Source organism: Euwallacea similis, chromosome 17 (assembly GCF_039881205.1).
Source record: "Euwallacea similis isolate ESF13 chromosome 17, ESF131.1, whole genome shotgun sequence".
Lineage (NCBI taxonomy): Eukaryota > Metazoa > Arthropoda > Insecta > Coleoptera > Curculionidae > Euwallacea > Euwallacea similis.
The window spans coordinates 2,893,477-2,908,097 of record NC_089625.1 but is presented as its reverse complement, the minus strand read 5'-3'; the positions used below and the strand labels follow the sequence as shown (position 1 = coordinate 2,908,097).

Sequence of the window (14,621 nt, the reverse complement as noted above, 5' to 3'; positions counted from 1 at the left end):
AAAATAAAAAGTTAGACCTACTAGCTCCGAAAAGCCAACTCGGGTATTCTAGGTGCGTCCCTGCATTAATAATTTTTCTAATAAATCTCGAAGCAAATAAGTTACATGCAAGCTGCTGTTAATTGAAATTACTTCGCCGCCTAAATGGTATCAGTTCCCATTTATTAGAATTCAATTTCTGCTGGAAGCGTCATTTTCTTAATAAATCCCCTTTGAGCAACGGATATTAACGTTCGTAAATTCCTGCAATGAATTATCGGTTAGCTTTTTAAAGTGCAAGAGTTTCGTGCTTGAGAAACTCCTCTCGCAGTCAATAACTGTGCAAAATTAGCATATTCAATTCCGAAACTCGTTTAATCGGGCGGCCGAATTGCAGGTTAAAACCGGGACCGAAATCAAAACAGATACCAGAAGTTTGTGATTTATATCAACGTCTGTCAAGCGGAAGCTCGATTTATCAAGGCGGATGATAAACCGAGCAGTTCATATCAATTTAATAGCGTACATATATCTCACCTAGTTTAATAAGACTGGGACGTCGTTTATCATATTAGTTTGTACTGTTCGATGTGATGTGTGGTCGAAATTGATTAGCGACGTCGAGCTGGGCTCGTAAAATTCCCTTATAAAATTGATATACAATTATAAACGACTGGAAACAGAAGATTTTGTTGCTGTCGATGATAATGACAGACAGAGATTAACCAGTCCATCAGGGACAAATCTTTCAGTATCAGCTTTTACGAGGCTCGCCACCGCCAAGAAAACCCAGCCCTTTTTGGTTAAAGACCAATTTGCTCCATAATTCAAATTTCGAGAACAAAGTGAGAGAAGAGCGCGAAAAATGTGCAAAAAACGTATCTATATCACGAGTAAAGTGCCTTTTATGCGGCAGATAGTACACAAATTTATTAAGAAAAGTTGTTTAAAAGCAACATTACGCCCCTACACCAATTTTCAAAATCCCGCACCAACTTTAATTTCTCACGTTTCCTTTTAATGTGTATAAAAGACCTTTTTTGGCAAAGTTTTTGAATGAATATTAAACATGTGGGAGATCGAAATTGGCCGAATATCTTGGTGGCCTAAATTTTGATTCTAAACACTTTTTCTTAATAACTTTGTCACATTTTCCACATAAATTTGTTCAACACAACAATTTTAAGCTCTTTTTTTTTAATTTGTGGCCCATACTTAATTTGTCAGAATTGAAATTATGCATTAATAATGAACATAGAGAGATTTATTGCGTTATGCCCCTGCAGGATATCGATACGGACAACGAGGTCCAAATTCGATGATCCAAATCGGGTTTAGGGTTTTCTCATAAGGGACACAAAAGTACTAACATACATTTTCTGGGTTTGAATTAAGGTGGCTGGGTGGAATTAAAGGTGTTGCTGAGACCTGAAGAAGATATTAAAAAAAACAATACATGCTTCAGGAATTCAATTTTAAATTTAAATAAAAAATTTATTTATTGGAAATTTCTTTATTAAAGAAAAGTTGAGAAGCTAAATCTAAGCTTTCCCTAGATTCAATAAACTATTTTCGTCATATACATGTTAATTAAACTTTATAATTTTTCAGGGCATCAGCAACATCTGCATAGATAGAATAATCAGCGTATCATAGCAGAATCTGAAAGCTGTGCAATTCTTAACAACTACAGTTTATACTTATTGATGCTGATGACGTAGAAACTATCCGCTTATATTTTTCCCATAGTCTACATATAAAAAGAAAAAAAATTTGAAATAATGCCGAATCTGTTTCTGTGGCTCTTGCTATTACTGATAACAATAATATATCGACATAAGCGTTGCATTCGCAACATAAATATTGTATAGTGAATCCAACGGGAAGGAAACATTTACGAGCTCGAAATCCTAGAATCATTGATTCTAGAAACCTAGAAAGCTGCCTTTCTCCATGACAATCGCCATATTTCGTCCATTTAGCAGCTAATGTATTCGGATCACGAGTAACCGCCGTTATGTTACATAACTGGACGGTGCCGTTTCCATCTGGAATGAGTGTGTATGAATTTATGTTTGCGCATTCGACTCACGTTACACTCTTTCATTTCTAAATCCCCCTGAGTTAACATGTGATTTTCCGGTGTTTTGAAACCGGTCAAAGACAGTGGTCTAACCGGATCACTCCAGTTTCGTAGCAATTAAATCCAGAAGGGCCTGCATTATATTTACCACAAACAAATTTACTTTTTGTCAGAACGGGGAGCTGTTAAACCTTCTTTATGGCATATAAAGCTTTATCTCTGCGACGCTAACTCCACAAAGCTGTTGGCCGAATTGTGCCAATTTGACCGGCGGTTAACGCCACAGGGCGAAACTTGTCGAGAGCCGACATTGTTGGTCTTGGAGAGTAATTGACCGAAAAGTGACATTTTTGCCCTCACTTAAACACTAAACTTGATATTAGAGGACCGCAGTTGCTTTCATGCCAGTTATCGCATCAATTTCAGAGCTGAGATCTGGTACATTACTGTTTTAATTCATTCTAGACTGGGATTGGGGAATCGAAAAGGTCTTCTCGCTCTTGCGCCATCTAATATTAAAGTCTATTTAACTTTATTACGGATAAAACTCGTAGCCCTTGCGCCGCTAGTTTATCCATAATCTAATTTTTCGTTGCAAAAACTTCGACATGAATATTCAATTATTCAGCGCGCCGCTCCGAAAGGAGCAAACGCTCAACATTAATTTCGGTTATTGTTTATCCGAACAAAGTAAAACTGAATAATGCCATCAACTGAATAGGCGAACTAGTGTTAGAACGTAATCCCGTATAAAGCTTTCATTAGCGGAGGCACCTACCTTGTTTTTGCTTTGCCACGCTTTGCGCTCTTATTCACTTTATATGACTCCCCTCGCCTCGGGTCATCGAATTTACTCAAAAGTTGCTTGCCACTTATTCGAGGCTTTGTTTTAAGTAGCAAAAAGGGCAATTGCATGTTTGCTAATTTTGAATCGGTTCAGGCCCGCGGGTAGTGCCTTTTTAATAACCAGTTTTCTACATGAAACATAAATTAAACATGTGAGAATAAAGTTGAAAAACTAAAGCAAGTGGTAACTGGTTTCCAGTATTCTCCTTTTTAACAGGAGCGCTGTTTATTGAAGCAAAAAATGAACATAATTATCACAGCGGGCCATTATGATTACAATAATAATTGTTAATAAAAAAACAAAAATTCCAACCTTCTAAAAGGTTTGTTTGCTTAGTCATAAATCAGCGTAGCACACAGGGTTCCATCAATTTCGTCAGTAATAATCCCATGCTATGTGTAGTTTGTAAATATGTAACGTTACACAGGGTGAATTATTTAAAAAAATTAATACGGGACGATTTTTAAAAATCTACGTTTTTACTAGTGATGAAGAAAGAGATTAAACAATCGAGTCCACCAAGCTGAGTTAGAAAACTTTTTATGACGCTGTAAAACTGCAAAACGGATAGAGATGACTATAGAGGAAGTAATTTGTAAATGTGCGATACGGGATATAAGAAAATATACAGGGTGGGCCATCGAAAAGTTTCCACTTGATTTTGTGAGCGTTAGCTGGAGAAAATTGAAAAACAGCAAACGCTCACAAAATCAAGTGGAAACTTTTCGATGGCCCACCTTGTATATGAGTAATGATCCTTACGGGACCTAAACATTAAAGAATATACAGAGTGATCAATTTTTAAAAAATCACTTTTAGTCAGTGGATGGCTAAGGGACCAAAATTCGAGTTTCAGGAAACTCGGAAATGTCTGCAGATCTGAAACAGCAGTAGGAGGTAAATGATAACTTATGGTCTTTAAGTATTTTACCAAGGTTTTACGATCGAAATTGAATAGATTTTTCTGAGATATATGTAAGCAATTAATAGTTCCATGTAGAACTTTCTAATATAAGAATTTCTGAAACAACAAATAATACCCGCATTTCGCCCCTATCCCGAAACTGTAATATAGTTCACAGAAAAGGAATTACAAACTAAAGCCATCAAAATGGGCTTATGCTTGGATTCGGAGTTTCCCTATTTTTCGTCGTATTACACGTATGATCTATGGAACTCAATTTACAGGCGGTTCGGGGAATATACATTACATTCGCGCCCACACGGGAAGAAATATGCCTTTTTCGCATGCAATTGTGCATTGACAACTCTGGAGTAAAGTACTGCCTCCTACAGTTTTTGACTTGTTGAAAGCCATATAGATATGATTCTACAAACAAAGCATATTTGAGTTTTGTGTATAAAAATAAATGATGGTAATTTTCGTAACGGATATAAGCTTGTAATTGAATACAAATAGAATATTTCATTTTGGTAAACGGATTTAGCTATTAAAATTTAAAAAAATACGTTGAATTTATTATGTGCCACAACGATATAGTTTTTTATATTTTAATAATTACTGTGAAATGTACGGTTAAAAATTCATATTGCACTTCTTAAACTTATGCACAAAGCAATAATAAATCCACGCTCATTCACGAAGTAAGATATTTATGAAGATGATATTTCACCCAGCGAGAGCCCGTCAAATGCAAATTAACCCAATTAAAATGAATTCAAGGTTTTAATGAATATTTATATCTCGAGGTGAGGAATAAGGACCAATGTTCGCTGTTTCAGGAACAATAATAAATTTACCCAGCTTGAAATTCAGGGCACGTCCTGGTATCGATTTAAAATATTTTATAATAAAATATAAGGCTCAAACATTTAGTTTGGTAATTGAAATTGTTGCTGTATTAGTTTCTAATAGTAATTTCGGATAAAGCCGGAAAAAAAGCGCATTTATTGCGTGGTTTGTTTCCCAACCTTCAAATGTGATAAAAATCTTTACGAGTATATTTACAAGGGTCTTTCCTCATTTTTTCATAAACAACTTTAAAGGTTCATACATTAACCCATCTTGTCCCAAGCATCGAAAAATTAAACAAAACGAATTTTTTGTTTGTAAATATTTATTTTGTTACATTTAAGAATACATTACATATGTCAAAAAAAACTAGAAAAAAATTATGTACAAAAAAAAATACTGGTGCGTAAACGAACCATTGGGAATATATATGAAATACTGTTTTGGGACACATAAGGATACTACTAATAATTTTAACGAAAATTTATACCATAATGTTACAATCTTACACAAAATAACTAAAATTGAATTATTTTGTACATAAAACTTTATTTCATATAAAAAACAGCATAATATTTCATGGTGCATTAACGCACCACTGGTAACAGACGGTCATCAGTAGACCAATAATGTTGAATATGTGGTAATGAATGGTAACCAGAAAAAAGTAAAATTCCTATAAAATTTAAAAATTCGTTTTTTGATAATAAAAATTCATGGTGGTTATTGTCTTGAGCATATTTTACCGAAAAATTTAAAACCAAGTCAATCACTTCATCATCAAAAAACATAAAAAATATTTCAAGGGGAGTTTTCCCCGAGAGCTTATTTTTTAGTTTCTCGCGTGATTGAAATTCATCAGATATAGGTGCGTGAGTATATTCAATTTGACCTTTCCTCCATTTGACTGTAGAAGCAAGCCTTTCATTTGCCGAAAGCAAACGTCTCCTTTTGGACTCCCAAAGTTTCATCATCCGATGAATCCCATTGAGCTTCATTGGTCAACAAAGTACAGGACTGATTCGTACACGACTGATTTGTATATTCCGGTAGATGTAATTCGAAAGTTCCAACTATATCAGTTGGTTCCTCAAACTCTTGTAGATTATTTTCATCGTTTATATTTTCCTCATCGGTCAAAGTATCCACGTCGGGTGGAATATAAACAGCGTCAATATGTTCTGAAAATATTATCTTTTCTTACTTTTAGCTTAAATTCGCAAAAAACTGAATATTACCATATTGCATCTAATACATACATATAAAAATATGTAAATACAAGTAATACTTACGACTTTCATCATTATTCTGCAAATCCGTCACGATCTCCTCCAAGGCTGCTTCTAATTCTTTTTGAGTAAAATACTTCGAAAACGACATATGGATTTTTTTTATTGTAATTAAATATCAAATGAACGGACTACAGCTTATATGGCGCTGAACCGATACAAAAAAAACACTGGATGAATACACGGTCACTCAACAAAACTACACTGTATAGTTACTGAAATTCTAATAGGCACCTGGGTTATAGAGAGATGTGAGTTTTGTTCGCTTAGAGAGACTCAAACCAACTAATTCGTTTTTTCTTCATCGTGAGATCATAGCCACAAAAAAGAGTATTGAGTCAATAAAAATCCAAATGATTTTCTCATGAGGATCAGTTTTCAAACCTATAAATTGATTGGAACTTTATGCCTATATCAACATTATCGGTAATTACCTTATTTAGTCTAAGCAATAATTTGGGTAGATTTTGTGAGTAATGACATTATTTAGTCTGAGCAATAAATTGGGCAGATAGATGGGTTTATTTATTCTAGAATAGTGTTGGGTATTTTCCCAACACAAGAAACAAATAAATACTAAACAATACACTAATCGGCGACTATTCACTCTGAATGCACACACTTTTCGAAAATTGCAATAACTTGATTTTATTTCATAGATAAAACCAGTGGTGCGTTTAGGCACCGGTATTATTTACACAAAATAAGTGATAATTTATATGACAATTCAAATGCACTTTTTCTACTATGTAATCTACATATTATAGACTTATCAAAAAAGATTATACTTTGCAAAAATAAATTACCTTACTATATTTGAATCACTTCAACATTTGACACAAAATTATGCAGCGTTTTCCATGACTCTAAGATGTCATAATTTTTTTGTTTTAAAACAAAAATCAACAGTATGTACGATACTAAGTTCTATAATCTAATAGTAATAAAATTTCTAAATAGGTATGAAAGAATATATATTGGATTTAGCAAAAAAAAATCATAAAATGTGTGGTTCGATAATGCACCACTGGGACAAAATGGGTTAAGACGCAAGACAGTTTATGGTGATTATTTCTTTATCGCTTCTTAACTGTCTCCTATAGTGGATTTTAGTATCATGGTGGCAATAAAATTCAGACGACTGAAGCGCGCTTTTGGATATGAGGGCAAAAGGAAAATAGAGTAATAACTTTTTAAGATTAAATTGAGATTTATGACACAACACAAAATTTTATAAAGTTATCATATCTATCATCACAAAATTAATACTTTTAATAGAAAATGTAAAACAATATAAGACGCAAACGGCATAAATAAACCATTCAACGCGTCACTAAGGGATAAGTTAAATGATTCTGTGCGGCCACGCTAAAAGCCCTCGGCATTTTAATTATCTGGGGGAGGTCGTCCCCAAATTCGTTGATTTATTTACCCCAGAAGAAAAGCCGTCAGATTGATCAAACGTCTAATGATATATGCATGCCTTAACAGCAAAAGCACACGAGGTACGCGATCTCAGATTTCGAGACCGTAGGCGGAATAGGTTCGACCTCATTACTTCCATAACAAAATTTCTTTTAGGAGCGCCGCGTTCCTTATTTTGCGTTTTTAATGATCCTCTTCTTGAGGGTACGTAAAGAATATTCAGGTATCGCATTACTTTTATTAAAAAAGCGTACATTGTTAGGAGTAACAGGAAACCTGATATAGTGTATTACTTAAAGTGGGAGACGAAAACGTGCCCAGGATCCATTACCGCCTGCCCTGCTTTCCGAGAATTTATTAATGCTTTAAACATGGTTGTTTATAAGTGAAAAATATGGAGGTGAAATATTGGGGGATTAGCCTTGTGAATTTCAGAGATGTGAGGGCAAATTAGCATGCATTTATGAGGCTTTATGTAACAAAAAAATCTCCATGGGGTTAGTGGGCACAGTTATTTAATAATTATTAAAAATATAGGTTTAGTTCAAGGTATGTTATCATTTTCCAAATATAACTTCTGTATAGTGTACCACTGCTGTTCCTTTGAATGTTGTTATATCTTCAGATTAAATTAAAATGAGCAAATGTACGAGTATTTCCTCAAATTCAGAAATCGATGAATCCTATTTATCATCAAATTTCATCTCATCACATTCATGCCATCTCACGTGACAAACGTATCGCATAGCTATTGGTTAAACCCAAAGAGCACAGGCGGTTTACCAAATTTGCACCATCGTGCATTAATGAAAAATAATGTACTGATGGCAGTTCTTAATAAATGATTTTGCACACATTAAAGGAGTGTGTTATTAGTCAATCGGCGGAAAACCAAATTATTACACTTTACAACAATTATGCATCCCATTTGGTATGTATCGTATAAGCCACAAAATGCGCATTGCAGATGTATGTTCCCCTTTTGCTATTTTCTAAAATTATTTTATGTGACGATATAAATTTGTTTTAACAAATTGGTCTCCCGCGAAGTAAAAGGAAAATGTGTTAGTTTTTTCAAAATCTGTTTTCACGTATTTTGTATCAAACTAATAGAATCTCTTGTGTAATATATTTCAAGTGGTTTTAAAGGATTTCCGCAAGTTTTACGATTTATTCAACACACCTAAAATCAGTTTGAAAGTAATATGATATTTAGAAAACCTGGACCATTCGCAGAGTTCAAAACAGCGAGTTACAACTTTATCCAGGAGATTTTGGAATGATTTCTATAAATTAACCTGAAAACAATATTTAATTATAAAACAGAGACTATAAGTAAAGAAGCAGTAAACTCTATCTTCGAGTCTATAAATTAATCGTATAAAAGGATAATAGAGAAAAGAACAAATGTGTAAAAAAATTTAAAACTATGCAAAAAACGATACTAATAGATAAAACAAAAAGGTGGAGAACCGATACATTTAGAAGAATAGAGAAACCTCAGAACACGAAAAAGATGAAAAACAGTCAAAAAGAGTGGATTTATTCAAAGGCTGTTTAAGCAGACTTTAAGGATTCAATTCCCTTTATTCGTTTATAGATCCACTATTTTTTAACTTTTAATTACAATTCTACCATCGTGTCCCAGAAAGTGATAAATTACCTTTACCTCACATATAAAGGTCGTCGCCATAATATCAACACGGGAAAAATGGAAGTCAGTATTAGATAGAGGTATTCGAAATTCCGGGCATTAGACTTAATTAGTGGAAGTAATCGCCTTTGCTTGTATCGATCAGTCCCTTGATGAATTATGGTTTGCTGCTCGGGCACGCTGATCGTTTGATCCAAATTAGTATTTGTGGGGTCTACGTGGCAACGCTGTGGCTTTAATGCCAGTTTCGGCGAATAGTGAATATCTTTATTAAATGATATGGATAATGAATTCTTAATACTCGTGCACATAATAATATTTTAAAGGATGAATAATATATTTTACTATTATAGCGTGGAAAATTTAATTCTGTCGCAGTCATTTTAACATCGAAGTATTAACTGAACAAAAATGAAAAAGTTGTATCCGACTTATTCGGAAAGAGGCTATTGCTCAGGAATTTATAATTATTACCAGTATACGTACATGTCAAACTGATCGAGGTCGAGAGTTTTCAAATACAAATATTTTTCGAAAACCTTTATTGTTTTGTTTCAACAAAGTTCTATAGTTTGAATAAAAAACTGCATATGTCATTCATATCTCCATTGGAAACGTCAGCCTGTTTCAATTAAACGTGCATTTGATATTATGGTATCTGTTTCGGATTGATTTAGGCCGAGAGTGTACAAATGAATTTCCAAACTTTTAAAATGAATTCCTAAATTTCCAGATAAATTCCGCTGAACTAAGCTCGACATTCTTAGTGATAAACTACATATGCATCATGGTACATAATTTACTCGACAAACTTCTTTTTTTAATTAAAAAGAAATTTTCTTTTCTCATAGGATCTATTTTAAATTGATCGAAGCCGAAAGTTTTCAAATCTTATTATTTCAAAACTTTCCGGTTGTTTTGTTCCAACTAAGTTCGATATTTTAAATGAAAACCTAAATTTATTATTCATATATTCATTGTAAATATCGGTCTGTTTCAATTAACGAGAAAATTGTTTTTATAGAATCCATTTCAGATCGATACGGACCAAAAGTTTTTAATACATTTCTAAATTTGGCAGTTGATTTGTTTCAACTGAGGTCGATATTTTCGGAGATGAATTACACATGGTTAATGCGACATAATTTACACTGCAATTCCCCCCCACTCCTTCCTTCTCATCGCTTAAATGTAAAATTAATTTTCATCGTTCATGTCAGCCTGACCTAAACCGAAAGATTTCAATTAGATTTTACAATTTGAAAAATATCTCATTACTTGCGATGTCCAATATAAAACTTCTAACATATATAGCTACAAAGAAATCTTCTAGTTTGGTAAAAATAAAGCCAAAAAGCCTCGAACTGGATGGCGGTAGCAAAACTTCTCAAAGACAAACTCAATTTGGATTAAAGTGTTATACAAGAACTATTAACTTGGCCAGCAGAAATCTAAAATTGTAGAGGAACGGATTTGCCGGGGAATTGTCTCTGGAGAAAAAACTTTTTGACGTTTTTAGTTATATTTTACCGTTTACAAAGAAGACTTATTACTTTTCCCGGGTTTCGTTTACCAACTTTCTGGGCTAGCTTATCGTAGTTTAGCCTCGAAAGTTTTATCTTATAGAATATTAAGGTTGCTTTGAGGAAGCACTTAATCATACTTGCCAGAGTTATGAATTTCCAAAAATTCATTATTTATTTAAGGTATATTCGTCATTACGTGATTTTAGCACAGATTCCAGGTTTCTGACTGATGGGACTGCAAAGTAATTTATTTCTAGCTTGATATTGATTTGCACAGTATAGTACACTTTAATTTTTTTACAGCTCGTCGTACCGGAGCTGGTGAGTACTCCAAGAAGCAGTTTGCGGCCGACGGTAATGTAGTTATATTTACAATCTATCTCATGAGAAAATAGCGTCATAGTACAAAACCTTCCTGGAATAATTGCAAACGTTGAAAAAATGAAATTAATAATTAAAGGAATTTAAATATGGATGAACATTGTAATGTGCATCAGGTTTGAATTGATCAGGTCTTGTAGCCAATTAGTCGTCTTTGTGCTTGCTTCTTAAGAGGGAAAAATTCGTCACCCCATCGGAAGTCACGTATAGAGCTAAACAAACTTGGTGTCTCAAAATTAAATATACTTTCTCCGACAATTAAGCAGAAGGAATCGGGCCGTGCATTCGAGAACACGACAGTCCGAAGTCAGCCATTCCCCTCACGTGCCTCTGTTTACCGAGATAGGCTTCGACCTGTGTCATTTTTATCTGTCTCGTTTGTTTGTCTGAAGTTTAAGGATGCCTTCGGTTGTAGCTACCAAAACGAATTACCTATCCAAGATTTTTGCTCAACAAAGGGTTCACTACATGATCCCCCAGGCGGGGGAGAAACTACTTCCGAACTCGGCCTTCGATCACCCGGAAGTCTTTCTATGGATGCGCAATCCAATTTAACAGCCATTTAGTCTTCATTACCTTCCGGGAAAGTTTCTGTAACGTAATTGTCGTCCCGATAAATAACCGGGGAATAAAAGTGGAGCGAATTTTCCCGTGCACCCACCCACATGCACGTTGCGCAAAAACGCGAAATGCTTCCACGAACCGGAACGTTAAAGGCCTTCCCTGAAAAATTAGCTTTTAGGTGCACAAACGAACGACTATTTTCAGGTATATGAAGGAAAGTGTCAGAATTAGAGATATGGGTTTGAGGAACTGGAGTTGAGCGTGGGTTGAGGCATTCGTTCCTTCCAGGGTTGATGGAAACTCGTGCGAGACCAATTTGAGTCGATATTGTTGAAATGAATTGGACAGGTTTCATTCAAGAGCCCGTAATTGTTATTGTATATTTTCTAGTAAAACTGTCTACTACGATTCTAGTACGCGAAGCTGAAATTAAACTATTTTCAATAAAATTAGGTCTAAAAAAAACATCAATCAACGTTCTTTATTGGCTTCCCTCAAAATATAGAGTTCCATCCCCTGCTAACCCAACTTAAAAGATAATCGAAAAATTTCCACATTGAGTTGATAACTTTTGCCACCCTTCAGTTCTTGGGTGCATTCAGGGAATTTACAGCGGTCTGTCTTTGTCTGCGATCCTCTGAAAAGTGGAGATTCAAAATTTCAGCTTTTCAGCGTTTACTGCTTGCCGTTTTAAGTCAATAACGCACAAGTTCAATAAAGCGCTGCTGTTCTCTGAATGCTCTCATTGTTTAAGTATTGTATAATTTGAGCTCTACCATTAGCTCTTAAGTCTTTTTGTTCATATAGGTAGCGTTGAAAGGATAGACCCGCTTATTCTCGTCCAAGTTGCCCTCTCTGGCAAAGCTTGAAAGGTACTTTTTTAATTACCATTTGAACGGAAAAGCGACCACGTTTTGACAATTTTGCTCTAACCCGCACCTCTAGATGCGATAAATCGTTCATTTCTTCTTATTTTCGTTCAAGTGGTTTAGCTCCTTTTCCAAACGATCTGTATTGTATTTTGCTATTTTCATTTCAATAATTGCTAAACATTTTCCAGTTTAAAGAGGACCTAAATTAAAAACTTAAATTTTGAGACCAAACATTCGTCGCATGTCTATACATCTTTGCTCCACAGCTGGAGTGCTTTTTCTATTTGCTGTGCAATTTTGTTTTTCAATAGAATGTAATTAAAAAATTCGCAGTATAAAGAAAAAGCAAAACAAAATTTTACATAATAGTGTACTTAATCTGGTCTGTTAGATGAAATAGACCGTACATTTCTCTCTTTTTTTATTAAAAACGTACAGCTGCTCTTTACGTTCTGTATTTTTGTTATTTTCGGTAAAATGTCTAGATCAAAGAAATTATACATATTTTTGCATTATTTTCAACGAGGTTTCCACGTTCCACAAGCTTTCTGAAAGTAGATAAATCAAAATGCATTTTATCAAATTACAATTTTCTGAAGCATATTTAAAACCCATTACGCCATCATGCACTGTATATTGTTTTTGACCTGATGGACGTTTAAAATAAATTCAATTTTTCGAAACAACCAGCGGAAGCTTTTCGACACCACAATTAATATCGGGCATTTTTCACCGACGTTGTTTTATATCGTCCAGAAGCTCCATCGAAAATTGCCTCTCTCGATCATTAGAAATGACAATTTTAATTACAATTTCCATTTAAAATTTTTCGCTGGTCTGAAAACTGCGTTTTTTGTGATCGTTAAAATAACAAAATAGTTCCCTCAATGGGGTTGCGATAAAAGGGAATTTTATGGAGACAAGAAATAAGTACCTAAATCACATCGGACAAGATATCTCTGCAGCTTTACAAGCGTCGGTTGTGTCGACGCGCCGGGGTCGCTCACACGGACGCCTTTGCCGCCCCCAGGCGTCCCGCCCCCGAAGCGGCGTCTTCGTGTGTGTAATTGCCGAGCACAATAGCCCTGGATATAAATCACTGCGCCCATTCAAGCTGCGTGTTGTGCTACGTACGAGGACAGAACAGTTATTACCACCTTAAGTAAATTATTTCACTTTTTATGCTTTGGGGGATGATTTTGTTTGGGACATAGTAAGGACCATTGAGAGAGAAAAATCGGGAAAGCGGATAACGCTGGTAGTCCATAGGGCGATTTGTACTGATTGCCAAAAATGTATTTATATCTAACGAAAAATAAAAGTAGCTGGTATAGAAATTATACAGGGTGGCGCAGGAATGATTTATCACCAGTACAACTTATGTAGCTAAAACTATAATTTGCAATGTTCACTTTTCAATTTGGGTCAAAAAAAAGGTAGCCTTAACCTGTCAATGTTCATTTTTAAGTTTTTTTAAAGGTTCATTTAGGGGATTCAAAAACCTTTGATTCGATGTATTATATGCCCTATGTTGTCATATGAAATTTGTAAGGGGTAGGTACCCCCCCTAACGTAGCACGTCGAAAGCATTAATTTCACCAAAAGCTATTGCCTTTAATTTAAAAATTACGCAAGTTATCCGGGTAATAGTACCTCCTACCTGCGCCACCCTGTATTTGAAAATGCTTCCCCGTGTACCACTCATTATCATCAAAACGACAAAAACCCTTTATTCCTCCAATTTGGTATTTAAGTTTTTTAGAGCTTTACAACCTCTTAAGTTCGCGTGGCACGCCGATGCGCTACGGGTACTTGACTTCTGTAAAGCTTTCTCTACAAAAATGTGTGGGTTGAAGATTTCCATATGGAAAAGGTCAGAGGCGTATAATAAGTGGAATCTTAAAACAATTGTCCTGATGTGAAAATCCCTTTTTCAAATCTGAGGATTTTTTAAGGTTTCAAAACATCGTAAATTCTCATGACACGCCAATGTCTAGCAGTTGAACAATTTCAAGGTTTCTTTTGAAAATCAGAGACATAGTGAGTAGGATTTTAAGGGAGCTGTACTACTGCGAAACACCTTCTTTCAAAACTGAGTATTGTATAGAGTTACAACCTCTCACATTATCATGATAAGCCAATGTCCTGCGAGTAATTGAACAATCTGAAGGTTTCTCTACAAAATGAGCTGGTTTCAAATTTCCCTATGAAACTCAAGGGCTGGGTGAATGGGATTTTAAAGTGGCTT

The 14,621-nt window shown here is 34.8% G+C and overlaps 2 protein-coding genes and 1 long non-coding RNA gene across 10 annotated transcripts in view; 2 read left to right on the top strand and 1 right to left on the bottom strand.

The window, feature by feature from the left end:
- The window catches only part of Lar (tyrosine-protein phosphatase Lar), a 246,844-nt gene that overhangs the window by 140,063 nt on the left and 92,160 nt on the right, over positions 1-14,621 (top strand). Inside the window, exon 5 of one of the 8 annotated variants that reach the window (XM_066398114.1) lies at positions 10,860-10,877. The exons of the other annotated variants lie outside the window; for them this stretch is intronic. Within the exon in view, the coding sequence (XP_066254211.1) occupies positions 10,860-10,877 (18 nt within the window). The remainder of the gene's footprint in view (positions 1-10,859; positions 10,878-14,621) is intronic. 8 annotated transcript variants of the gene reach the window in all.
- Positions 1-14,621, top strand: part of mRpL52 (mitochondrial ribosomal protein L52) — a 188,491-nt gene that overhangs the window by 142,561 nt on the left and 31,309 nt on the right. The window lies entirely within an intron of this gene.
- The window catches only part of LOC136414238 (uncharacterized), a 154,202-nt gene that overhangs the window by 119,465 nt on the left and 20,116 nt on the right, over positions 1-14,621 (bottom strand). The gene's annotated exons all lie outside the window — the stretch shown is intronic.